This window comes from Coregonus clupeaformis, chromosome 12, assembly GCF_020615455.1.
Source record: "Coregonus clupeaformis isolate EN_2021a chromosome 12, ASM2061545v1, whole genome shotgun sequence".
Classification (NCBI taxonomy): Eukaryota; Metazoa; Chordata; class Actinopteri; order Salmoniformes; family Salmonidae; genus Coregonus; species Coregonus clupeaformis.
In genome coordinates, this window is record NC_059203.1 from 45,987,659 (window position 1) to 46,015,326 (window position 27,668).

Consider the following 27,668-nt stretch of genomic DNA (forward strand, 5'->3'; position numbering starts at 1 on the left):
ACTCTCCACCATGGCCAAGACCAAAGAGCTCTCCAAGGATGTCAGGGACAAGATTGTAGACCTACACAAGGCTGGAATGGGCTACAAGACCATCGCCAAGCAGCTTGGTGAGAAGGTGACAACAGTTGGTGCGATTATTCGCAAATGGATGAAACACAAAAGAACTGTCAATCTCCCTCGGCCTGGGGCTCCATGCAAGATCTCACCTCGTGGAGTTGCAATGATCATGAGAACGGTGAGGAATCAGCCCAGAACTACACGGGAGGATCTTGTCAATGATCTCAAGGCAGCTGGGACCATAGTCACCAAGAAAACAATTGGTAACACACTACGCCGTGAAGGACTGAAATCCTGCAGCGCCCGCAAGGTCCCCCTGCTCAAGAAAGCACATATACAGGGCCGTCTGAAGTATGCCAATTAACATCTGAATGATTCAGAGGAGAACTGGGTGAAAGTGTTGTGGTCAGATGAGACCAAAATCGAGCTCTTTCGCATCAACTCAACTCGCCGTGTTTGGAGGAGGAGGAATGCTGCCTATGACCCCAAGAACACCATCCCCACCGTCAAACATGGAGGTGGAAACATTATGCTTTGGGGGTGTTTTTCTGCTAAGGGGACAGGACAACTTCACCGCATCAAAGGGACGATGGACGGGGCCATGTACCGTCAAATCTTGGGTGAGAACCTCCTTCCCTCAGCCAGGGCATTGAAAATGGGTTGTGGAAGGGTATTCCAGCATGACAATGACCCAAAACACACGGCCAAGGCAACAAAGGAGTGGCTCAAGAAGAAGCACATTAATGTCATGGAGTGGCCTAGCCAGTCTCCAGACCTTAATCCCATAGAAAATCTGTGGAGGGAGCTGAAGGTTCGAGTTGCCAAACGTCAGGCTCGAAACCTTAACGACTTGGAGAAGATCTGCAAAGAGGAGTGGGACAAAATCCCTCCCGAGATGTGTGCAAACCTGGTGGCCAACTACAAGAAACGTCTGACCTCTGTGATTGCCAACAAGGGTTTTGCCACCAAGTACTAAGTCATGTTTTGCAGAGGGGTCAAATACTTATTTCCCTCATTAAAATGCAAATCAATTTATAACATTTTTGACAAATGCGTTTTTCTGGATGTTTTTGTTGTTGTTCTGTCTCTCACTGTTCAAATAAACGTACCATTAAAATTATAGACTGATCATGTCTTTGTCAGTGGGCAAACGTACAAAATCAGCAGGGGATCAAATACTTTTTTCCCTCACTGTATTCATTATAAATTGGATGAAAGTGGAATACTGAAACGATTGGAAGATAATTAAGCATTTAAGAATGTGGTGTATTGATTGAAAGTGTATATGTATAATACATTTAGATTTTCAAACATTAATTGCATGTCTCGTTGGTTTGATTTGATTGTTGATTTGTAGTGGGATTTACATGGCACTTATCCTGTGAACTGAACATCTGTCCCAATCAGCATGTAGTCCTGGAGAGAGAAAAGGAACAGTAGTTTGTCAAATATAGGACACATACACACTGTTTATAGTATAGGAGATATTGTAAATGATAGATGTTGGTAGCACTGAGCTCTTAGATATATTGTAATGTACCTTCAGGACCTGTAGCTGAGTGTTAACAAGGTTCATCTTTCCAATAGAGGGAAGAGGAAAACCCTTCTCTAGGCGAGCTATAGGATAAAAACACAGTGGTCAATCAGTGCAGAAACAATGAATGTGTCCTTCCACCAATTCGGTGCCTTTTGAGAAGTGTAACTTGGTCCAAAAATACTTTCGATTTAAACTAATTTTAACATTCTGTCATAAAGAGCACATGTTCAACAAAAAAACAAACATGTTTTACAACCTCAAGATTAAATAAAAAAATTAAGTGCCAACTAAAGTAACAGGGTTGACTGTAACAGGGTTGAGGACTTCATCTTAAATAAGCCATGAACCCCCTAGTGACAGGGGGATTAGAAGCTTGTTGTGTGCAACATGGAGGGGCAATTGAATGCAAGCTTCACAAAAAAAATGAAATTGTTAAAAACTCTTGCCTGTCTATGGGTAACAGGGTTGACATGTTATGCTCGACCCACTCAGTTTTCCACCGTAAAACACCAGAAAATGGCCACAAAGTGTAGAACCAGCTCACCTGCTTTTACTCTATGATTTTACTATTAGATGTTCAATGTTTCTTTTAAAATATTTAAAAAGGAGTAGTTTCACCATATTAAAATGAGAATTCAGTTCACGTAACACGGTTGACCTTAAAATGAGAGACAGATGTAGATGAATCACTACTCACAAATAAATAATAATATTCAAAAATGACTTTGTCAAAGCAACAAAATACAGTGCCTTGCAAAAGTATTCATCCCCCTTGGTGTTTTTCCTATTTTGTTGCATTACAACCTGTAAATTAAATGGATTTTTATTTGGATTTCATGTAATAGACACACAAAATAGTCCAAATTGGTGAAGTGAAATGAAAATAATAATAATAAATAATAAATATTTTAAATAAAAAATAAATAACGGAAAAGTGGTGCGTGCATTTGTATTCACCCCATTTGCTATGAAGCTCCTAAATAAGATCTGGTGCAACCAATTACCTTCAGAAGTCACATAACGAGTTAAATACAGTGGGGAAAATAAGTATTTAGTCAGCCACCAATTGTGCAAGTTCTCCCACTTAAAAAGATGAGAGAGGCCTGTAATTTTCATCATAGGTACAGGTCAACTATGACAGACAAATTGAGGAAAAAAAATCCAGAAAATCACATTGTAGGATTTTTAATGAATTTATTTGCAAATTATGGTGGAAAATAAGTATTTGGTCACCTACAAACAAGCAAGATTTCTGGCTCTCACAGACCTGTAACTTCTTCTTTAAGAGGTTCCTCTGTCCTCCACTCGTTACCTGTATTAATGGCACCTGTTTGAACTTGTTATCAGTATAAAAGACACCTGTCCACAACCTCAAACAGTCACACTCCAAACTCCACTATGGCCAAGACCAAAGAGCTGTCAAAGGACACCAGAAACAAAATTGTAGACCTGCACCAGGCTGGGAAGACTGAATCTGCAATAGGTAAGCAGCTTGGTTTGAAGAAATCAACTGTGGGAGCAATTTTTAGGAAATGGAAGACATACAAGACCACTGATAATCTCCCTCGATCTGGGGCTCCACGCAAGATCTCACCCCGTGGGGTCAAAATGATCACAAGAACGGTGAGCAAAAATCCCAGAACCACACGGGGGGACCTAGTGAATGACCTGCAGAGAGCTGGGACCAAAGTAACAAAGCCTACCATCAGTAACACACTACGCCGCCAGGGTTTCAAATCCTGCAGTGCCAGACGTGTCCCCCTGCTTAAGCCAGTACATGTCCAGGCCCGTCTGAAGTTTGCTAGAGTGCATTTGGATGATCCAGAAGAGGATTGGGAGAATGTCATATGGTCAGATGAAACCAAAATAGAACTTTTTGGTAAAAACTCAACTACGTCGTGTTTGGAGGACAAAGAATGCTGAGTTGCATCCAAAGAACACCATACCTACTGTGAAGCATGGGGGTGGAAACATCATGCTTTGGGGCTGTTTTTCTGCAAAGGGACCAGGACGACTGATCCGTGTAAAGGAAAGAATGAATGGGGCCATGTATCGTGAGATTTTGAGTGAAAACCTCCTTCCATCAGCAAGGGCATTGAAGATGAAACGTGGCTGGGTCTTTCAGCATGACAATGATCCCAAACACACCGCCCGGGCAACGAAGGAGTGGCTTCGGAAGAAGCATTTCAAGGTCCTGGAGTGGCCTAGCCAGTCTCCAGATCTCAACCCCATAGAAAATATTTGGAGGGAGTTGAAAGTCCGTGTTGCCCAGCGACAGCCCCAAAACATCACTGCTCTAGAGGAGATCTGCATGGAGGAATGGGCCAAAATACCAGGAACAGTGTGTGAAAACCCTGTGAAGACTTACAGAAAACGTTTGACCTGTGTCATTGCCAACAAAGGGTATATAACAAAGTATTGAGAAACTTTTGTTATTGACCAAATACTTATTTTCCACCATAATTTGCAAATAAATTCATTAAAAATCCTACAATGTGATTTTCTGGAATTTTTTTCCTCATTTTGTCTATCATAGTTGACGTGTACCTATGATGAAAATTACAGGCCTCTCTCATCTTTTTAAGTGGGAGAACATGCACAATTGGTGGCTGACTAAATACTTTTTTCCCCCACTGTAAGTCCACCTGTGTGCAATCTAAGTGTCACATGATCTGTCACATGATCTCAGAATATATACACCTGTTCTGAAAGGCCCCAGAGTGCAACACCACTAAGCAAGGGGCACCACCAAGAAAGAAGCACCATGAAGACCAAGGAGCTCTCCAAACAGGTCAGGGACAAAGTTGTGGAGAAGTACAGATCAGCGTTGGGTTATAAAAAAAATATCAGAAACTTTGAACATCCCACGGAGCACCATTAAATCCATTATTAAAAAATTGAAAGAATATGGCACCACAACAAACCTGCCAAGAGATGGCTGCCCACCAGGCGAGGAAGGCATTAATCAGAGAGGCAACAAAGAGACCAACGATAACCCTGAAGGAGCTGCAAAGCTCCACAGTGGAGATTAGAGTGTCTGTCCATAGGACCACTTTAAGCTGTACACTCCACAGAGCTGAGCTTTACGGAAGAGTGGAGAGAAAAAAGCCATTGCTTAAAGAATAAAATAAGCAAACATGTTTGGTGTTCGCCAAAAGCCATGTGGGAGACTCCCCAAACATATGGAAGAAGGTACTCTGGTCAGATTAGACTAAAATTTAGTTTTTGGCCATCAAGGAAAACGCTATGTCTGGCGCAAACCCAACACGTCTCATCACCCCGAGAACACCACAGCATATGATGCTGCCACCACCATGCTTCACTGTGGGGATGTTTTTCATCGGCAGGGACTGGGAAACTGGTCAGAATTGAAAGAATGATGATGGATGGCGCTAAATACAGGGAAATTCTTGAGGGAAACCTGTTTCAGTCTTCCAGAGATTTGAGACTGGGACGGAGGTTCACCTTTCAGCAGGACAATGACCCTAAGCATACTGCTAAAGCAACACTCGAGTGGTTTAAGGGGAAACATTTAAATGTTTTGGAATGGCCAAGTCAAAGCCCAGACCTCAATCCAATTGAGAATCTGTGGTATGACTTAAAGATTGCTGTACACCAGCGGAACCCATCCAACTTGAAGGAGCTGGAGCAGTTTTGCCTTGAAGAATGGGCAAAAATCGCAGTGGCTTGATGTGCCAAGCTTATAGAGACATACCCCAATAGACTTGCAGCTGTCATTTCTGCAGAAGGTGGCTCTACAAAGTATTGACTTTCTTGTTTGTTTCACAATAACAAATATTTTGCATCTTCAAAGTGGTAGGCATGTTGTGTAAATCAAATGATACAAACCCCCCCAAAATCCATTTTAATTCCAGGTTGTAAGGCAACAAAATAGGAAAAATGCCAAGGGGGGTGAATACTTTCGCAAGCCACTATTTTCATGGAACGACCCAAATATTAATAATCAAGGAAAGAAAGCACTCACCATTGACCTTTGGTATCACAGCCACTTTCAGAACCATCAGGAAGATGTTGTCAAGAGATCGAACCTGTTTTAGTGTTTAGATTCAGTGTGTTTAAGTGTTTAAAAAGCAAGTTATATGCAAGTTATAAGCTCTGAATATGTCATTCTTACCTGAAACTGTCCCACATAAGTAGTTTCCAGAGTCATCTCAATTCTGTGAAAAGTAGACCGCATTCATTTCCTTTGGTCAGTTTCTGAAAAATACTTTCTTCCCCTTTTGCACCCGTGTAGACAATCATACTCACTTGTTCAGAGTGACAGCCCCAGCCAACTTCATCCCGGTCACGTACAGTCGAGCGCTGACACTACCCTCCTGTAGTGAGAACGGAGAGCTTGTAGAGTTATGTATCACTCTTACAGTCTGACCTACAGCATTCTACCTCCTCCTGATTGAGTGACTGACAAACTGACTGACCATGTTGAGGACGAAGAGGGGAGAGAGGGTGGTGTTGGTCTGGATGGCGTAAGCCGTCACAGTGCCGCTGGCCTGGACAGTCACGTTGTTGGGCTCAAAGAAGATGGTGGGCTCTTTCACCGTCTTCACCAGCAGCTTCATCATCATGCCAGGGAAACGCTTGGCTATCTGAAAGCACAGAATAACATATTCACTCTTCTGACCTGAGGAGAACACTCATGGTATCCTCTATCTTAGATACAAATACAGAGTAAATATTTGAACAAAGGCAGGTTTCCATCTCCTGAGTGGCGCAGTGGTCTAAGGCACTGCATCGCAGTGCTAACTGTGCCACTAGAGATCCTGGTTCGAATCCAGGCTCTGTCGCAGCCGGCCGCGACCGGGAGACTCATGGGCGGCGCACAATTGGCCCAGCGTCGTCCAGGTTAGGGGAGGGAATGGCCGGCAGGGATGTAGCTCAGTTGATAGAGCATGGCGTTTGCAACGCCAGGGTTGTGGGTTCGATTCCCACGGGGGGCCAGTATAAAAAAAATAATATATGTATTCACTAACTGTAAGTCGCTCTGGATAAGAGCGTCTGCTAAATGACTAAAATGTAATGTAAATGTAATCTCTAGAGGGACAGTAATGTCATATTCTGTACTACTCTGAATATCGTGAGGTAAAATGAAGACAATGGTGTGTTGTTTATCACCTCTGGAATGAGGGCCCCAAACGTTCTGGTGTTCAGCCGGATGGGAGAGCTTGGAGGGATCTGTCAGGAGAAAATGGAGAGGAGGACTGTGTCACTCTGTGGATGAGCCTGTCTAGAACAAACACGTTTGCAGTTGTGAAGGGATCCTCACCATATCATCAGTGATATAGAAGCTAAGTGCGCCAGCATTGTTGTACACGAATCCTGCAGAGTTGATGGTGAAGGCAGAGATCCCGATGTAGAGAATGTTGTTGACCTGAGGAGGCAGTGAGAAGGGTGTGGGGGAGAATGGAGGCTCCTGGTGCTTCCCAATGTTGTAGAACTCACCCTGCAGAGAGAGATGGGGGGGGGGGAGGGAGAGAAATAGAGAGAGGTTTGACCTTTATGCCTCTTCCTTGTTTACATCTTTGAACAGATACATTGGTAGTTTGAAATCTGGAGTTCTCACCTTCAAGCTGAAATCAATGGAGGAATTTGAAATGGTGGGTGATGTCACCATGGAATATTGAACTTCAGCATACTTGTCCACTTTGGCTAGAACTTGACAAGATGGCAGAAAACATATATTTTTTAGTATCAATAATGAACTAATCAATTCATTATCGTACATTCTTATGTACAAGTTGTGTTTTACCATTGAGAGTTTTGAGGTGTGGGTTCATGTCAGTAATAGCATCAGCCACTAGGGGACAGATCTGTAACAATGAACAGAGCGATTGTTATTGTCAAGAGAACAGAAGAAGAATAACCTGTTGTGATTGTTGAAGTGTTGAGTCAGAGAGGAAGTGAGTCTTTGGTTGAGTTTGTAGTCTGGCATTACACTGTCTCTCACCTGTTTCTGCAGAGCACTGCGCAGGGCCTTGTCAATGTAGGCACTGAAAAGGTTGTACAGCCAGCTGGGAAACAGGAACCAAAGCACGATAAATCCACATTGTAATCATTTTATAACATTATGGTTTGATTAGGCTTCCTTAGTCGGTAACATGCATACTCACAACGTTTTTAGTGGACTATAGTGTTTCGTGCAACTTTATAGTCTAGTTACCTGGCTCCACCATGGAACTTGATGCTAGCACTGCCCACGTTGGCCACACAGTTGACACTGCTGACCGTTGGCCTGCCAGTCTCATCACTCTTCATTGTAATACTGTCAGTGATGGTGAGTCCATTCACCTCCAGGTCGAAGGATCCACTATCTTTTCTAGATTGTTAATGAGAAAATAAGGATTGTTGATTGAGTCCTTTGTTTTATGTACAGACCCAAGAGAACATTGTGCAGTGTTGTCCTGGGGATGTACTGGGTGTGCAGCAGTGGAAGCTGCTGAGGGGAGGATGGCTCATAATAATGGCTGGAATGGAGTCAATGGAATGGTATCGACCATATGGAAACCACGTCTTTGATGTGTTTGATACCTTTCCATTGACTCCATTCCAGCCATTATTATGAACCGTCCTCCCCTCAGCAGCCTCCACTGGTGTGCAGTCTTTAGTTCCAGCTTGCTTGGAACAATCCAGCTGGTCCCGAGGATGCACTTACATGAAGCTAAGGTATCGGATCTTCCAGTTCCCATGCAGGCTGATGAAGGCATTAGTAATGGTCAGGCTGATTGCAGTACTTGGCACCAGTGCCAGAGCAGACTTCGGCAGTCCCAGATTCACTATCGTCATTCTGGAGGATAAAACCGAGTACTCAGAGACAGAGTTGGTTGATAGGGGAGTGTTGTGAACACTAGCATTTGTAAGCACAGTTTACTATATCAACAACAATTTACATGAGATATGCAGATCATTGCAAATGTATTTGACTGCAATGTATTTTTGGGGAAAATATATTGGATTTTCTCCCTTACCCTGTCAAACTGTACTTGACCTTGCCAATGGGAGCCACTCTCTCAGTCCCAGAGAGGTCTGGGACCTTCATGGTCTTGAGTTTCTGCTGCAGAGATGCCATCCCAATCTGTTTGCCTGTGGACAAGACAGGATAGCGGGGGATTGGGACAGAATGATCTCAACACACAGACAGACTCATTTAGCTCTATTGCCCTTTCTTACACTTACCATATTCAATGCCCTTCTCTGTGAGTTTGACCTTGACTCCAGGGTTGGTGGCCAGAGTTAAGGGGACAAGAGCCAACAGAGCCAGCCAACAGCATGGAGACATCTTGACTGCAGTCACCTGTATGGAGCACAAACCAACAATAATATATCTATTCTACAATGAAGGTGAATTGTTTGGCATAATAGAAATGGGAACATCCTTCAGACATTTGGGCTTCCCCTTTCAAAGTCGGAACGTGGGTTTTAATATGGTCATTTCATGGATCATTTAGCTATTTGATTTTGAATTTTAGGACCCCTTTAGGTATAAAATAAAATAAAAATAAATGTATTTGATCAAATATAGAATTTGGCCTTTACTATATATTATAGCCCATAGAAACAGTCAAAAAAATGTATCATAAGGAATAATGTTTTGAAGTGTCTCCTATGTCTAGGAGATAAAAATAAGCTCAGGAAAAATATGTATTTACAAAAGTATGTGGACACCCCTTCAAATTAGTGGATTCGGCTATTTCAGCCAACAGCATGGAGACATCTTGACTGCAGTCACCTGTATGGAGCACAAACCAACAATAATATATCTATTCTACAATGAAGGTGAATTGTTTGGCATAATAGAAATGGGAACATCCTTCAGACATTTGGGCTTCCCCTTTCAAAGTCGGAACGTGGGTTTTAATATGGTCATTTCATGGATCATTTAGCTATTTGATTTTGAATTTTAGGACCCCTTTAGGTATAAAATAAAATAAAAATAAATGTATTTGATCAAATATAGAATTTGGCCTTAACTATATATTATAGCCCATAGAAACAGTCAAAAAATTTTATCATAAGGAATAATGTTTTGAAGTGTCTCCCTGCCGACCTGGCATCTTTTCACTCCCTCCTCTCTACATTTTCTTCATCTGTTTCTGCTGCTAAGGCCACTTTCTACCACTCTAAATTCCAAGCATCTGCCTCTAACCCTAGGAAGCTCTTTGCCACATTCTCCTCACTGCTGAATCCCCCCCTCCTCCCTCTCTGTGGATGACTTTGTCAACCACTTTGAAAAGAAGGTTGACGACATCCGATCCTCGTTTGTTAAGTCTAATGACACTGCTGGTCCTGCTCACACTGCCCTACCCTATGCTTTGACTTCTTTCTCCCCTCTCTCTCCAGATAAAATCTTGCGACTAGTGACTGCAGGCCGCCCAACAACCTGCCCGCTTGACCCCATCCCCTCCTCTCTTCTCCAGACCATCTCCGGTGACCTTCTCCCCTACCTCACCTCGCTGATCAACTCATCCTTGACCGCTGGCCATGTCCCTTCCGTCTTCAAGAGAGCGAGAGTTGCACCCCTTCTCAAAAAACCAACACTCGATCCCACTGATGTCAACAACTACAGACCAGTATCCCTTCTTTCGTTTCTTTCCAAAACGATTGAGCGTGCCGTCTTTAGCCAACTCTCTTGCTATCTCTCTCAGAATGACCTTCTTGATCCAAACCAGTCAGGTTTCAGGACTGGTCATTCAACTGAGACTGCTCTTCTCTGTGTCACGGAGGCTCTCCGCACTGCTAAAGCTAACTCTCTCTCCTCTGCTCTTGTCCTTCTAGACCTGTCTGCTGCCTTTGATACAGTGAACCATCAGATCCTCCTCTCCACCCTCTCCGAGCTGGGCATCTCCGGCGTGGCTCACTCCTGGATTGCGTCCTACCTGACCGGTCGCTCCTACCAAGTGGCGTGGCGAGAAGCTGTCTCCGCACCACGTGCTCTCACCACTGGTGTCCCCCAGGGCTCAGTTCTAGGCCCTCTCCTTTTCTCCCTATACACCAAGTCACTTGGCTCTGTCATATCCTCACATGGCCTCTCCTATCATTGCTACGCTGACGATACACAACTAATCTTCTCCTTTCCCCCTTCTGATAACCAGGTGGCGAATCGCATCTCTGCATGTCTGGCCGACATATCAGTATGGATGACGGATCACCACCTCAAGCTGAACCCTGGCAAGACGGAGCTGCTCTTCCTCCCGGGGAAGGACTGCCCGTTCCATGATCTCGCCATCACGGTTGACAACTCCGTTGTGTCCTCCTCCCAGAGTGCGAAGAGCCTTGGCGTGACCCTGGACAACACCCTGTCGTTCTCCGCCAACATCAAGGCGGTGACCCGATCCTGCAGGTTCATGCTCTACAACATTCGGAGAGTACGACCCTGCCTTACACAGGAAGCGGCACAGGTCCTAATCCAGGCACTTGTCATCTCCCGTCTGGATTACTGCAACTCGCTGTTGGCTGGGCTCCCTGCCTGTGCCATTAAACCCCTACAACTCATCCAGAATGCCGCAGCCCGTCTGGTGTTCAACCTTCCCAAGTTCTCTCACGTCACCCCCCTCCTCCGCACACTCCACTGGCTTCCAGTTGAAGCTCGCATCCGTTACAAGACCATGGTGCTTGCCTATGGAGCAGTGAGGGGAACGGCACCTCCGTACCTTCAGGCTCTGATCAGTCCCTACACCCAGGCGAGGGCATTGCGTTCATCCACCTCTGGCCTGCTGGCTCCCTTCCTCTGCGGAAGCATAGTTCCCGCTCAGCCCAGTCAAAGCTGTTCTCTGCTCTGGCACCCCAATGGTGGAACAAGCTCCCTCACGACGCCAGGACAGCGGAGTCACTCACCACCTTCCGGAGACATTTGAAACCCCACCTCTTTAAGGAACACCTGGGATAGGATAAAGTAATCCTTCTACCCCCCCCCCAAAAAAAAAAAAGTATAATTGTAAAGTGGTTATCCCACTGGCTATAGGGTGAATGCACCAATTTGTAGTCGCTCTGGATAAGAGCGTCTGCTAAATGACGTAAATGTGCCCTTGAGCAAGGCACTTAACCCTAATTGCTCCTGTAAGTCGCTCTGGATAAGAGCGTCTGCTAAATGACTAAAATGTAAATGTAAATGTATGTCTAGGAGATAAAAATAAGCTCAGGAAAAATATGTATTTACAAAAGTATGTGGACACCCTTTCAAATTAGTGGATTCGGCTATTTCAGCCACACCCGTTGCTGACAGGTGTATAAAATCGAGCACACCGCCATGCAATCTCCATAGACAAACATTGGCAGTAGAATGGCCTTACTGAAGAGCTCAGTGACTTTCAACATGGCACCGTCAAAGGATGCCACCTTTCCAACAAGTCAGTTTGTCAAATTTCTGCCCTGCTAGAGCTGCCCCTGTCAACTGTAAGTGCTGTTTAAGTGGAAAAGTCTAGGAGCAACAACGGCTCAGCTGCAAAGTGGTAGGCCACACAAGCTCACAGAACGGGACCGGTGAGTGCTGAAGTGCATAGCGTATAAAAATCGTCTGTCCTCGGTTGCAGCACTCACTACCGAGTTCCAAACTGCCTCTGGAAGCAACGTCAGTGGGAGCTGTCGTCGGGAGCTTCATGAAATGGGTTTCCATGGCCAAGCAGCTGCACACAAGCTTAAGATCACCATGCGCAATGCCAAGCATCGGCTGGAGTGTTGTAAAGCTCACCGCCATTGGACTCTGGAGCATTGGAAACGCGTTCTCTGGAGTGATGAATTACGCTTCACCATCTGGCATTCCGACGGCCGAATCTTGGTTTGGTGGATGCCAGTAGAATGCTACCTGCCCCAATGCATAGTGCCAACTGTAAAGTTTGGTGGATGAGGAGTAATGGTCTGGGGCTGTTTTTTATGGTTCGGGCTAGGCCCCTTAATTCCAGTGGAGGGAAATCTTAACGCTACAGCAAACAATGACATTCTAGACGATTCTGTGCTTCCAACTTTGGGGAAGGCCCTTTCCTCTTTCAGCATGACAATGCCCTCGTGCACAAAGCGAGGTCCATACAGAAATGGTTTGTTGAGATCGGTGTGGAAGAACTTGACTGGCCTGCACAGAGCCCTGACCTCAACCCCATCGAACACCTTTGAGATTAATTGGAACACCGACTGCGAGCCAGGCCTAATCGCCCAACATCAGTGCCCGACCTCACTAATGCTCTTGTGGCTGAATGGAAAAGCAAGTCCCCGCAGTAATGTTCCAACATCTAGCAGAAAGCCTTCCCAGAAGAGTGGAGGCTGTTATAGCAGCAAAGGGGGGACCAACTCCATATTAATGCCCATGATTTTGAAATGAGATGTTCGACGAGCAGGTGTCCACATACTTTACATATTTAATATTTTATTAAAGTTTTTTTTGGGTAGCCACAAAACTACCTCCATACTTCCATTCATTTACCTTCAGACGAGTCCCGTGACACGGACAACACCATTCTATAGTGGTCATATTAGTTTGTAGGCCAAACCGTTTTCGTTAGAAGACCAATTTTCGGGATGTCTCATGGTCTGACAACACCCTAGCTAGGCCACCTTCCACCGCAGATTTTGATGGGGATTTTTTTCATGTTACTTAGATTGCACCGGTGCGTCAATAGACTATAGGGGGTTTTAACCTACGTCTGGCTTAGTTTCTATTTACCAATAATGAGAAGGTTAGCGTTTTTCGTCATGAATCTTGTTCTGGAGGCAGCTCTGCAGAGTGGTCACTAGCACAGCCACAAAGCCATCAAATCTGATTGTAACCCTAACATTAACCACACTGATAACCAAAATGCCTAACCCTAACCTTAAATTAAGACCAAAAAGCAAATGTTTGTTTTCATGAATTTTTACAATACAGTTAATTTTGACTTTGCAGATGACCTATCTAAGGGGAAAACGCTCAGTTCTGCCTCCAGGACAAGACTCAATAAACATTAACCTGCCAATAATGAATCCATAATTTGCCACGATCTCATGACTGATCTGACAAATACTTGCTGTTTTGTTGCACACAGCTTCCCTGACACCATCAACACTTGGGGAAACAAAGTCCCATATTTCAAATCCTTTTAAAGAGGAATTGCACATTCTTGGGCTTGCCAGTCAGAAGGGCAAAAAATGAAACGAACCTGAACTGCTATCATTATCTGATCATCATAATTGATTCTAAAAACACACTTTTAACAGACCAACAGATGCTAATGCTTAGTACCCCAGTGATCATCACTTTGGAAATGATAACCTCTTTCTGTTGACTGGCAACTGATTCTGAATATCAGACAAGGTAATTAGCCACGACTGTGGCCTAACAGGTCCCGATTGGAGCCCTGGGGGATGGGGAAGAAACCCAAATGGTACAATCCAGACTTGATTCACTTTAGAGCTCTGAAAGAGCTGAGTGTTTCTGTCAGTGCTGCAGATAAAGCCACATGACCTGTGAGGAGTTAGCGTGAGCTGGGCATATATTGAATTATGCTTTGCCTGACATTAACAGAGGCAAGGAAAATAAAGTAGACAGAGCTGGCTTGCTAAATCACAGACATGTGACTAGTGCGTTTGAAGGAACTCTCTGTAGAGAGTTGGCTGTTTATTGAAGGTCCTCCCCTCTGGAATCAGTTTTAGGTGGTTTTTCAAATTGAGAATGTTGAAGAAATTCTCATCACTCCTCATATAGACAGTTCCTCAACTACCCAGAGACAAAGAGAGCACTTTTGACCAGTGTTGGGGAAGCTACTTGGAAAATATAAGTTAATGGAAAACGTTTTCAAGATGTAACTTTCAAAATACAGAAATCATCCCCATATGATGCTGTGTTTTGCTAAATGCATTATATGGGGAGGAGTTCTGTATTTTGAAAACTTGATTGCTGACAAGCAAAACAGTTTGGGACTATGTCAACAATGGACTAATGAAACAAATATGAAAATATCGTTTTTTGGGTGAAATTTTCCTTTACGCTATGCTAAAGCTACCCTTAAGAAAAATATAGTTTGCTTAACTGAAGTTACTTTGAGAAAGTAGTTCACTACATCCAAACTACTTTGTGGAAAATTATCATATCTAAATCTGAAATTTCATAGAAATCAAATTGCAAGAACCGATCACTCTGGAGTCAGATGCTAACAGAATGTGTAATTTAGCCTATTAAACACAAAAACAATGTTTCAAGTGAAAGTTAAGCAGGTCTGATGCCAAAAATGAAAGGACATTATTGCCAACTTCACCTATATTTTATTTTTGCAAAAAAATATTGTGTAGTTCCAGTAGTTAGCTACACCACTACATGGCAGAAAAGTTATTAACTACTGAAAACAATACCTAGATTTTAATTTAGTTAAACTACCACCAAGCTACTGCAAAATGTAGTTTAATTACTTGTAGTTCACTACTCCCCAACACTGCTTTTGACATACTGTATAATATACCACACTGTATGTCACTCACCATCTAGCTTGCTTACTCAGTGGTGATTGAGGAGTGACAACTTTCATAAAATAACCCCACGGCACTCTGCAATACATTTTCCATAAAAACCTGCAAAACACACCAACATGGGTTCTCTCATACCCTGACACTTCTCTAAAAGAGAGAGCACTTTTAAAATGAGAGAAACATAGGTCAGTCTATTTGGTATTCAGTACCATTCATTACATATATGAGTTACATTGTATTAGAAAACGCATTATTAGTCATGCACAACTCTGTAGTTACCTACCTTATGCACTGGTAAGAAAGTGGTGAAGAACTTCTGTTGTTGTTGCACCCTGGCTGGCGGAAGGGCAAAGTGAAAGGGGAAGAGAGGCACATGGCCTTTAATTCACTTCTCTGAACCAGGAAGAGTTGCTTGAGAAGGAATTACTGATACTACCCATTCTGTAGATAATGGAGAGCATGGAGCGAATATTGTGCAAAGAAGGACAATCTAGTGAATGTTAGCTGTTCCCTTAGTTATGTTAACAGACTATAATTCATACCATTCAGGGCGTGATTTGTTCAGGATATACAGTAAAGAGAGTGTAAATAATGGAATGTTTATGAGTGCCAATGAAAAATTGGTCACATGGTTTGATGCAAATCCAACCAATAATTGCAGTAGTAATGTTTTGTAGTGTATCATTCGGTCATCGACTCTTATCAAGAACATAAGAATTACTGTGGTCTGGCTTTTTGAAGGAAGACTGGTATTTTTGCAATACCCTAAGCTTTTGATTGTGATAATGAATAACCATCCAAGCAACCAAAACTGGCTTGTGGAAATTAGATATTTTCAGGATGTAAAAATGGCTTATTTTGGTTACAGTAGATGACAGTCTAACACTATCTGCCCATCATTTCTGAGTCCATCTCTGGTGTCCGGAGTACCATTTGTAAAACAATTAAACCATTAGGTATATGTGCTCTTAATCACACATGATTGCTTTAGCCTAATAGATAATAGAATACGTTATTTGTAAATATTAATCTTGACTTTCTTGTTACCTCACTAATGTGCCCACCAGGTACATCAGCACATTTAAGGACTGGTGGTCTGGGTGACAATGGTAACAATATGTATGGTATGAGATTATTTCAGAGTATCAGGTTTTAATTCAATGAAAATATCATACTAAGCAAACATCAAGATGACCGAAATGATGACTGAAAATACACTGCTCAAAAAAATAAAGGGAACACTTAAACAACACATCCTAGATCTGAATGAATGAAATAATCTTATTAAATACTTTTTATAGTTGAATGAGCTGACAACAAAATCACACAAAAATTATCAATGGAAATCAAATGTATGGAGGTCTGGATTTGGAGTCACCCTCAAAATTAAAGTGGAAAACCACACTACAGGCTGATCCAACTTTGATGTAATGTCCTTAAAACAAGTCAAAATGAGGCGCAGTAGTGTGTGTGGCCTCCACGTGCCTGTATGACCTCCCTACAACGCCTGGGCATGCTCCTGATGAGGTGGCGGATGGTCTCCTGAGGAATCTCCTCCCAGACCTGGACTAAAGCATCCGCCAACTCCTGGACAGTCTGTGGTGCAACGTGGCGTTGGTGGATGGAGCGAGACATGATGTCCCAGATGTGCTCAATTGGATTCAGGTCTGGGGAACGGGCGGGCCAGTCCATAGCATCAATGCCTTCCTCTTGCAGGAACTGCTGACACACTCCAGCCACATGAGGTCTAGCATTGTCTTGCATTAGGAGGAACCCAGGGCCAACCGCACCAGCATATGGTCTCACAAGGGGTCTGAGGATGTCATCTCGGTACCTAATGGCAGTCAGGCTACCTCTGGCGAGTACATGGAGGGCTGTGCGGCCCCCCAATGAAATGCCACCCCACACCATGACTGACCCACCGCCAAACCGGTCATGCTGGAGGATGTTGCAGGCAGCAGAATGTTCTCCACGGCGTCTCCAGACTCTGTCACGTCTGTCACATGTGCTCAGTGTGAACCTGCTTTCATCTGTGAAGAGCACAGGGCGCCGGTGGCGAATTTGCCAATCTTGGTGTTCTCTGGCAAATGCCAAATGTCCTGCACGGTGTTGGGCTGTAATCACAACCCCCACCTGTGGACGTCGGGCCCTCATACCACCCTCATGGAGTCTGTTTCTGACCGTTTGAGCAGACACATGCACATTTGTGGCCTGCTGGAGGTCATTTTGCAGGACTCTGGCAGTGCTCCTCCTGCTCCTCCTTGCACAAAGGCGGAGGTAGCGGTCCTGCTGCTGGGTTGTTGCCCTCCTACGGCCTCCTTCACGTCTGCTGATGTACTGGCCTGTCTCCTGGTAGCGCCTCCATGCTCTGGAAACTACGCTGACAGACACAGCAAACCTTCTTGCCACAGCTCGCATTGATGTGCCATCCTGGATGATCTGCACTACCTGAGCCACTTGTGTGGGTTGTAGACTCCGTCTCATGCTACCACTAGAGTGAAAGCACCGCCAGCATTCAAAAGTGACCAAAGCATCAGCCAGGAAGCATAGGAACTGAGAAGTGGTCTATGGTCACCACCTGCAGAACCACTTCTTTATTGGGGGTGTCTTGCTAATTGCCTATAATTTCCACCTGTTGTCTATTCCATTTGCACAACAGCATGTGAAATGTATTGTCAATCAGTGTTGCTTCCTAAGTGGACAGTTTGATTTCACAGAAGTGTGATTGACTTGGAGTTACATTGTGTTGTTTAAGTGTTCCCTTTATTTTTTTGAGCAGTGTATATGTAAAATAGGGATATCAGCAACAAACTAAAAGACAGTCATGTCTCCAGGGAAACTCATAATTAGGAATAATTATCGCTCTATAATTAATTTCACAGTACTAAAGTACTAAAACTTTTACTTTTACTCCACTACATTCCTAAAGAAATATGTACTTTTTACTCCCATACATTTTCCCTGACATCCAAAGTACTAGTAACATTTTGAATGCTCAGGCAGGACAGCAATATGGTCCAATTCAAGCACCTATCAATATAACACGTTGTCATCCCTACTGCCTCTGATCTGGCGGACTCACTAAACACATACTGTGTTTGTAAATTATGTCTGAGTGTTGGAGTGTGCCCGTCTGTCCATAATTTAAAAAACAAGAACATCGTTCCTTATGGTTTGCTTAATATAACGAATGTGATGTATAGCATTTACTTGGAGTACTTTTTTCCACAACTGTACTTAAGTATATTTAAAACCAGATACTTTTAGACTTTTACTCAAGTAGGATTTTACTGGGTGACTTTCACTTTTACTTGAGTCATTTCCTATTAAGGTATCTTTACTTTTACTCAAATATGACAATTTTGTACTTTTTCCAACACTGCTTACTTGGAAGATTTTGAATGAAGCACCCAGAGGTATGCTTTCTAGATCATTGTGTACAGTTTTGGGTCAAAATAGGCTTTTTTGCTTCTACATGTGGAATTTCATAAATCAGTATTGTATCCATGTTGGAAACTCTTCTCTGAAATATTGTGTATTTATTCAGACACTCACTGAGTAACATCATTGAATACCTTAATTTAAGGTTAATATTTCAACAGAAATGAAGTGATTAAACATCACAACAAGAACTTGAACAAGTCTCCAAGACATGATACTCTATCAGAGTATAGGATACACAGGTACTGTCTTTATAAAAGACAACATAATTGTTTAAAATAAACAAGGGTTTTTCAATGCAATATACAAAATATTCAACTAATGTGAGCAACATTTTCTGAAATAAAGTCTGATCTTAAAACAGATCAAATATTACTAATCACAGAGTGATGATAACAGGTATAATACCCAGTTTGGGTAAATAATCCTCCTGGAGGAACATTGATGCTGTAGCACAGGTTGATCCATATCAAATATATAACTGATACATGCTTCACAGAAGATGCTCAATACAATGTTAATATGACTATATCACTACACAAATGTGGTGGTTAAAAGAAAATACTCATATTTTGACCTTAAAAACAGATCAATCATAGACAATCACAAACCGATTGATGATATAACACCTATTTTGGTTAAACGGTTGTCATGAAGGACAATTCAAGTTATATAAACACATTATCAATATAATCAACATGTTTCACAAAACATTAATGTTATTATTTCAATTATCGATTTGATCATTTTCTTAGAAAAACGTTTTAACTTGTTCATTACAACTTTAATTAAACGGCTCACTGCAAGACTTTAAAAACCTTCTGCAAAAGAAGAAGAAGAATAAAATATCTTCCTATTCTCATTACTGTCCATGACATTCATGTCAGACAATAATTGTCCATTGTGATTGTCTTAGAGTGAAGCTCCAGTATGTAGGACTCTACCAGGGCCTCCAGAGGGCAATGTTGACTGGACCTTTCTCTTTGCTGATGCTGTGCTGGGCTGGGGAGCTCAGCTGAGGAAGGTCACTCTCCCTCCTGTTCTTATCAGAGGATGGCTGCAGGCTCTGGAAGTGGCTCAGCATTCTTCTCTGGGACTGTGTATTCAGCTCATCTTTAGACAGGAAGTAAACAATCTCTTGGACACACCTGGAGTAACCCTGATTGACAGGTGCTGAGCAGGAGGAGGAGCTCACTGGCTGGTTCTGTTGCTGTCATCTCAGGAAGCAAACTGTCATCTCCAGGATGTCGGCTTTGTCCAGCTTGGAGTCAGGCTGCTGGTTGAGGATCTCTGGACCCAGGAGAGACTTGAGCTGCTCAATGCTGTTGCTGATACGATATCTGCGTAACTTCTTCACCACTGGCTTTCTTAGCTGCAAGAAGAGACGAGGAGAGGCATTAATAACCTTATTCTGGTGTTTGACATTACTGAAACAGATAAACAATCAATCAAATGTAATACATTTCCATTGAATCTTCAATTTACCTTGTTTGTCAGAGTCAGGTGCTCCTTAGAGTAGATCATAGCTGAAGTGATAGTAGGTGCCATGGCTGGATCTCTGTGCTGTAGAGGTCTCAGTGTTGAGAGAATCTGATCTCTACTGGCTTCATTTCTCCTATATATAGTCCCAAATCTGCATATGAATGTGTGGGTCTTGGGCTTGTTGGAGTTTCTCACAGTCTGTAGCCAATGGGTGAGCTTGGGAGGACAATGAAGAGTGTGAAGCTGCCACATCCTCAGTGTTCTTAATGCTGGGGGACAATGGTCACGTATCAGGGGAACAGGTGGAGGGGTGGGGGGTGATGGAGAGAGACTCACAGAGCGCTGTGTGAATCTGGGAAAGTGGTGACCCCCAGATCTGCTGCCTGATGTTGGGATCAATGACACTGACAGAGCACACGCTCAACATTACTACTTACACGTGTGAGACGGACAGTAATCCTCTAAAGTAAAACAGATGCTGTTGCCCAAGTCCTTTTGATTGTTGTTGTTGAATACCATTGTTTCTGTTACATTGCAGGTTCAGTCACATTTAAACACTTGAAGATGAGTTTGACCTCTCTGATTGCACTGTTAATAATGTGTTGTGGTCTGCTCCAGTTTCATTTCAAGGTAGGGGTGCTTATCAAATCCTGTTTGAATCACAGTTCACAGGCTATCCTTGGTCAAATTGGCTTCATTCCTTTTACAAATGTGTGTTAAATACAAAATCCCCCCCAATCATAGTACTCCGACTATTGAAGATAAATTATAAGACCATTTAAGTGGCTTCCAATTGATAAGGATTGAACTGATCGATTATTGGCTTTCTGCACAGGAGGTTGGTGGAACCTTAATTGGGGAGGACGGGCTCATGGTAATGACAGGAGCGGAATCAGTGGAATGGTATCAAATACATCCAACACATGGTTTCCAGGTGTTTGATGCCATTCCATTTGCTCTGTTCTGGCCATTATTATGAGCCGTTCTCCCCTCAGCAGCCTCCTGTGATTTTCTCATTAGAGAGAACAAGTATCAGCACACATTCACTACTTCTGTATTTTGAGAGTGGAGGGAGTCCAGAGGTAACAGATGTGTCCTCTGTCTTAAGGCTACTGGTCAGTGTGAGTACAAAGCTGATCTGAGTTTCCCACACTGAGTCCTGTGTGCTGTGATCAATGCATTACAAAAGCTGCTCAGTGGACCATTACTGACAGCTATTGGCTCTGTTTTGAATTATAGACAGAGGCTGACATCACAGACCATCTGGATTCTGGAGGGAAACACCATAACACTGGCTTTAATCTTTAAAATGTGCTGCAAAACATATACTGTATCTGTGTACATTTAGAACATGTTTTATTTAATTTACAATGATTTTGGCTTTTATGTTCATGTTTATGTTCAACTTGCTTTATATGTTTACTTTCAGATTGTGATTTTGCAGAAGCTTCATATTCAAATTACAACATTTTTGGTTATATGCACAGTTCCACACAAATGTGGTTATAGATATGTCTTCATTCAGCTATCACATCATAGGAAGACAGAATAGATGGAAGAAGAAAGATACCTTTTATATCCTGGGAAAACTGATGTATTCAGCTATTTTTTAATTCCCTTCTATTAGTGTGCCTATTCCCCAGTGGCTCTGGCTGTTCCCCAGACAGTCAGGTGCTGGTGGGACTGATGATGATGACACTCAACTGTGACTCTGCTCTCCAGAGCTTTCCCACACTTTGCCCATTGAGAGAGTTTCCACTAAACAATCGAAGTGTGCCTTGTTAAATGATCATTAATCTTCCCATCAAGCCCTTGGGGGTAAAAAGGGAATGACTTAAATATATCTCATAAGAAACAGATAGACTCACTGTTACAGAGAATCAATTCAACCTGTAAGTGTGTTTATGTACACAAACAAATTAATAAAAACTGGATTACAACAAGTAAGTAAGAACAACTTCTCATTTACAACTGCGACCTGGCCAAGATAAAGCAAAGCAGTGCGATAAAAATAACAACACAGAGTTACATATGGGGTAAACAAAACATAATGTCAAAAATACAAACAGAATATATATATACAGTGTGTGCGAATGTAGTAAGTTATGGAGGTAAGGCAATAAATAGGCCATAGTGCAAAATAGTTACAATTTCGTATTAACACTGGAATGATAGATGTGCAAAAGATGATGTGCAAATAGAGATACTGGGGTGCAAATTAGCAAAAATAAATAACAATATGGGAATGAGGTAGTTGGGTGGGCTAATTTCAGAATGGCTGTGTACAGGTGCAGTGATCGGTAAGCTGCTCTGACAACTGACGCTTAAAGTTAGTGAGGGAGATAAGAGTCTCCAGCTTCAGAGATTTTTGCAGTTCGTTCCAGTCATTGGCAGCAGAGAACTGGAAGGAATGGCGGCCAAATGAGGTGTTGGTACTGCTCAAATGTGCTCCAAAAAAGCTAATGATCAAAATATGATGTCTTGAACCTTTTGGGAAAATGTATACATTGTATATTTGATCAGATATCTTCCTGCAAGAAACAAAATGCAGGGCATTTATGGGATCATTAGAGAGAGATCCATTTATTTCCCTATAGAGACCCAGACTCTAACCTCTGACAGTCCAGGGTAGAGGTCCCAGTCTATTGTCCCAAAGGGGCTCTGTGAGTGAGTTCTCCTCGGTTTCCCACACTCTCTCTCCATTCACTGCTTTCAATAGAGGAACAATAGAAGTGTGTCTTATTACACATCACATTAGCTATTGAGTTTGAGGGGCACAGCTGCCCTAAACGTTTAAAGCACTGAAATGACAGTACTAGTTTTGGCCCAACACCTGGAATCACTGGTATATCATGTACAAACTAAAAATCATGGAATGCAAATGCTGTTGCAATACGTTCTGATATACTTAAAATGAATTTATGTAAAACAGGTGTTTCAGTTAAAACAACACAGCCATGTCTCTGGGAACTCATATGACCAATTATAAACAGCCAAATCGTTAGTTAGTCATTTCTGACTCCATCAAACTAATCATGTGAATTAATAAATTATGGCTAGAAATGTATTTTATTTTACTCTGTAGATTTTGAACGAAGCACCAAGAGGTGAATGATATACCTGTATAGTGTCATTCTTTCAAGATCATTTTTTACAGTCTTGGCTCAAAGTAGGCTTTTTCTTATTTTTCCCTATATACTGTAGTCTAGCTAGTAGCTATATGTGGAATATCATAAGTCAGCAATGTAACTCTATTGGAAGCGTATTTCAGTGGAGAAAAGAGTGAAGTAACAGACAATAATATTTCATTTGATGATTTGTGTATTTATTTTGACTGACTCAATGAGTCACACCATCAATACCTTAACGTAAGGTAAATATTTCAAGAGAAATAGTGATTAAACATCACAACAAGAACTTGAACAAATCTCCAAGACATGATACTCTATCAGAGAATAGGATACAAAGTTACTGTCTTTATAAAAGAAAACATAATTGTTTAAAATAAACAAGGGTTTTTCAATTAGACATTTGTTCTCCCATTTGCAATAAACACATTATTCAAATAATGTAAGTGACAATTTCACAAATTAGGTATAATCTTAAAACAGATCAAATATTGCTAATCACAGAGTGATGATAACAGGTATAATACCCAGTTTGGGTAAATAATCCTCCTGGAGGAACATTGATGCTGTAGCTCAAGTTGATCCATATCAAATATATAACTGATACATGCTTCACAGAAGATGCTCAATACAATGTTAATATGACTATATCACTACACAAATGTAGTGGTAAAACAAATGACTGATATTTTGACCTTAAAAACAGATCAATCATAGACAATCACAAACCGATTGATGATATAACACCCATTTTGGTTTAAAGGATCTCATGGAGGACAATTAAAGTTATTGTTGATCATGAATATAAACACATGATCAATATAATCAACACGTTTCACAAAACATAAAGGTTATGATGATTTCAATTAACACTACAAAAATGTAGTTTTCATAGATCCAATTGTTTTCTTGGAAAACCTTTTTAACTTCAGTTCAACTGAAATGAAGTGTCTCAATCACAGCAAGACTTTTAAAAACTCCTGCATAAGCAGAGGATGAAGAAGACATTTTTCTTATACTCATTACTGTCCATTAAATTAATCATAGACCAACATGGTCTATCCATTGTGTTTTGAGTGGAGCTCCAGTCTGTAGGACTCTACCAGGGCCTCCAGAGGGCGCTGTTGACAGGACTCTTCTCTTTGCTGATGCTGTGCTGGGCTGGGGAGCTCAGCGGAGGCAGGTCACCCTCCCTGCTGTTCTTATCAGAGGATGGCTGCAGGCTCTGGAAGTGGCTCAGCAGTCTTCTCTGGGACTGTGTCTTCAACTCATCCTTAGACAGGAAGTGAACAATCTCTTGGACACACCTGGAGTAACCCTGATTGACAGGTGCTGAGCTGGAAGAGGAGCTCACTGGCTGGTTCTGTTGCTGTTGTCTCAGGAAGCTAACTGTCATCTCCAGGATGTCGGCTTTGTCCAGCTTGGAGTCGGGCTGCTGGTTGAGGATCTCTGGAACCAGGAGAGACTTGAGTTGCTCAATGCTGTTGTTGATACGATCTCTGCGTAACTTCTCCACCACTGGCTTTCTTAGCTGCAAGAAGAGACGAGGAGAGGCATTAATAACCTTATTCTGGTGTATGACATTATTGAAACAAATAAGCAATCAATCAATGCAATTGAATAAATGTCATTGAATTTGAATCTTCAATTTACCTTGTTTGTCAGAGTCAGGTGCTCCTTAGAGTAGATCATATCTGAAGTGATTGTAGGTGCCATGGCTGGATCTCTGTGCTGTAGAGGTCTCAGTGTTGAGAGAATCTGATCTCTACTGGCTTCATCTCTCCTATATATAGTCCCAAATCTGCATATGAATGTGTGGGTCTTGGGCTTGTTGGAGTTTCTCACAGTCTTTAGCCAATGGGTGAGCTTGGGAGGACAATGAAGAGTGTGAAGCTGCCACATGCTCAGTATTCTTATTGCTGGGGGACAATGGTCACGTCTCAGGGGAACAGGTGGAGGGGTGGGGGTGATGGAGAGAGACTCACAGAGCGCTGTGTGAATCTGGGAAAGTGGTGACCCACAGATCTGCTGCCTGATGTTGGGATCAATGACATTGACAGAGCACACGCTCATCATTACAACTTACACGTGTGAGACGGACACAGATTCTCGAATAAAACGAACAGTGTTATTAATCCCCACCTATAAGGACATTGTTGAATGTAGTATTCTGTATCCACGCTTCATCACTGATTTAGGCATATTTTATTATTTCACTATTTATATTAACTCTGATATTAATGAATGACTCTGCAATATGGTTTTACATTGCACATACCGGTAGTTATATTTAACAATATGATGATATATGACAATGTGTCACCATTTTCATTCCTGTTTAATTTCATGCATGTTTGTCCTTTCAGTTAGTCAGAATGTTTTGGAATATATACGATTTTATTCAACATTAACATGTGAGTGGATAATGAATATCTTTATTTTCAGTATTTTAGAGGTAATCCATATCAATAGCAAGGGGTCTCTTAACTCAATAGTAGAAGTTATATGGTCAAGCATTCTGGAGTTCAAATGTAGCAGATGTGTTTTCTGTCTTGAGGCTACTGGTCAGTGTGAGTAGAGAGCTGATCTGAGTTTCCCACACTGAGTCCTGTGTGCTGTGATCAATGCACTACAAAAGCTGCTCAGTGGACCATTAGTGACGATTGTTGGCTCTGTGTTGTACTATAGACAGAGGCTGACATCACAGACCTTCTGGGTTTTGGAGGGAAAGATCAGCCCTGGCAAGAATATACTAACAAGACACACCTTTATACATACAAATTCATCCTACAATGGCATAGAACACATAATAATATGCCATTTAGCAGACACTTTTATCCAAAGCACCTTACCGATCCAGAGCACCTTACCAGAGCACCTTACCGATCACTGCACCTGTACACAGCCCATCTGAAATTAGCCCACCCAACTACCTCATCCCTATATTGTTATTTATTTTGCTCTTTTGCACCCCAGTATCTCTATTTGCACATAATCTCTTGCACATCTAGCATTCTAGTGTTAATACTATTGTAATTATTTTGCACTATAGCCTATTTATTGCCTTACCTCCATAACTTGCTACATTTGCACACACTGTATATATATTTTCTGTTTTATTTTTGACTTTATGTTTTTTTACCCCATATGTAACTCTGTGTTGTTTTTATCGCACTGCTTTGCTTTATCTTGGCCAGGTCGCAGTTGTAAATGAGAACTTGTTCTCAACTGGCTTACCTGGTTAAATAAAGGTGAAAAAAAAAAAAAAAAAAAAGCATCTTACAGTCATGCGTGCATACATATTTTTTTTTGTGTGTGGGTGGTCCTGGGGATCAAACCCACTACCTTGGCGTTACAAGAACCGTGCTCTACCAGCTGAGCTACAGAGGACCACATGATTATGAGAACTCTTTGAAAATTATTGTCTGTGATTTGTTACGTTATAAATCGACACAGGGTTATCTTTTGTATGCCTAAGTGGAATTGAGAGCTGTTCACTGTTTATCACACAAACAACTGAACTACATGAATGTACTGAATAAAACTCTGTCCATCACCAAGATAGAAAAAGCCTATCATAACTTGGGTATTTAATAATTATTGAATTTCCCTCATAAGAAAGTGTAAGAAATAACCCTAAATACCCCTCCCACCCATTCTATCCACTGAACAATAGAAGTGTGCATATTACCCATAGAGACTCACAGGTGCTGGTGGGATTGATGATCCTGATGACACTAAACTGTGAATCTTCTCTCCAGAGGTTTCACACACTTTGCCCATTGAGAGAGTTTCCACTAAACAATAGAAGTGTGCCTTGTTAAATGATCATTAATCTCTACACAAGCAGTTCCTATCAAGCAGTTGGGGGTGAAGCTCATTACAAAAATATTTATCTTAAGCAACAGATAAATACTCATTGTTACAGCGAATCAATTGAAGCTCTATGTGTTTGTGCACACAAACAAATAGCATGTTTTCAACCATGCCCCACAAACAAACAGAATAAAAACTGCATTAATTGCATTAATCTTGAAGAAGATGCAAGTACTGCCTAAAAGTGCATTAAAAATGCAAGTACAAAAAAATTGATATCTTGAACTTTTATTAGAAAAATATGCTTTAGCAGATTTCTAATTTCAAGATCCAAATACTGAACATTAAATGTTGTGGGATTATCAGAAATATATTGATTAAATTCTCCATAGAGACCCAGACCCCCTCTCTAACCTCTGACAGTCCAGGGTAGAGGTCCCAGTCTATTGTCCCAAAGGGGCTCTGTGAGTGAGTTCTCCTCGGTTTCCCACACTCTCCCTCCATTCACTGCTTTCAATAGAGGAACAATAGAAGTGTGTCTTATTACACATAATATTATGCGGCACGGCAGCCCTAAACTTTTAGAGCACTAAGATGACGGCAGCAGTTTTGGCCTAACACCTTGAATCACTGGTATATCATGTACAAACTAAAAATCATGGAATGCAAATGCTTTTGCAATACGTTCTGATATACCTAAAATGAATTAATGTAAATCAGGTGTTTCAGTAAAAACAACACAGCCATGTCTCTGGGAACTCATA

The 27,668-nt window shown here is 41.9% G+C and overlaps 2 protein-coding genes and 1 pseudogene across 5 annotated transcripts; all 3 read right to left on the reverse strand.

The window, feature by feature from the left end:
* Positions 1–1,187: 1,187 nt before the first annotated feature.
* LOC121578688 (bactericidal permeability-increasing protein) lies at positions 1,188–15,380 on the reverse strand. 4 transcript variants are annotated; one of them, XM_041893071.1, is made up of 17 exons: positions 15,321–15,380; positions 9,259–9,338; positions 8,786–8,903; positions 8,578–8,692; positions 8,265–8,396; positions 7,773–7,928; positions 7,560–7,623; positions 7,362–7,422; positions 7,176–7,267; positions 6,879–7,055; positions 6,728–6,787; positions 6,034–6,201; positions 5,864–5,931; positions 5,730–5,772; positions 5,580–5,643; positions 1,598–1,674; positions 1,188–1,473 (listed from the first exon to the last, which is right to left on the reverse strand). In XM_041893071.1, the coding sequence occupies exons 2-17, from the start codon at positions 9,313–9,315 to the stop codon at positions 1,432–1,434; spliced, it is 1,494 nt and encodes a 497-aa protein (XP_041749005.1). In that variant the 5' UTR covers positions 9,316–9,338; positions 15,321–15,380; the 3' UTR covers positions 1,188–1,431. The 4 variants fall into 4 exon arrangements, with proteins under 4 accessions (XP_041749005.1, XP_041749007.1, XP_041749009.1 ...); XM_041893073.1 differs by having other exon boundaries at positions 15,317–15,374; XM_041893075.1 differs by lacking the exon at positions 9,259–9,338 and having other exon boundaries at positions 15,317–15,378.
* A 3,023-nt stretch (positions 15,381–18,403) lies between these two features.
* Positions 18,404–20,050, reverse strand: LOC121578687 (annotated as a pseudogene).
* Positions 20,051–23,265: 3,215 nt separating this feature from the next.
* On the reverse strand, positions 23,266–24,833 carry LOC121578686 (transcription factor HES-5-like). Its single transcript, XM_041893070.2, has 2 exons — positions 24,742–24,833; positions 23,266–24,619 (listed from the first exon to the last, which is right to left on the reverse strand). Exons 1-2 carry the CDS (start codon positions 24,802–24,804, stop codon positions 24,188–24,190), a joined length of 495 nt encoding a protein of 164 aa, XP_041749004.1. The 5' UTR covers positions 24,805–24,833; the 3' UTR covers positions 23,266–24,187.
* Between the last annotated feature and the right edge of the window lie 2,835 nt (positions 24,834–27,668).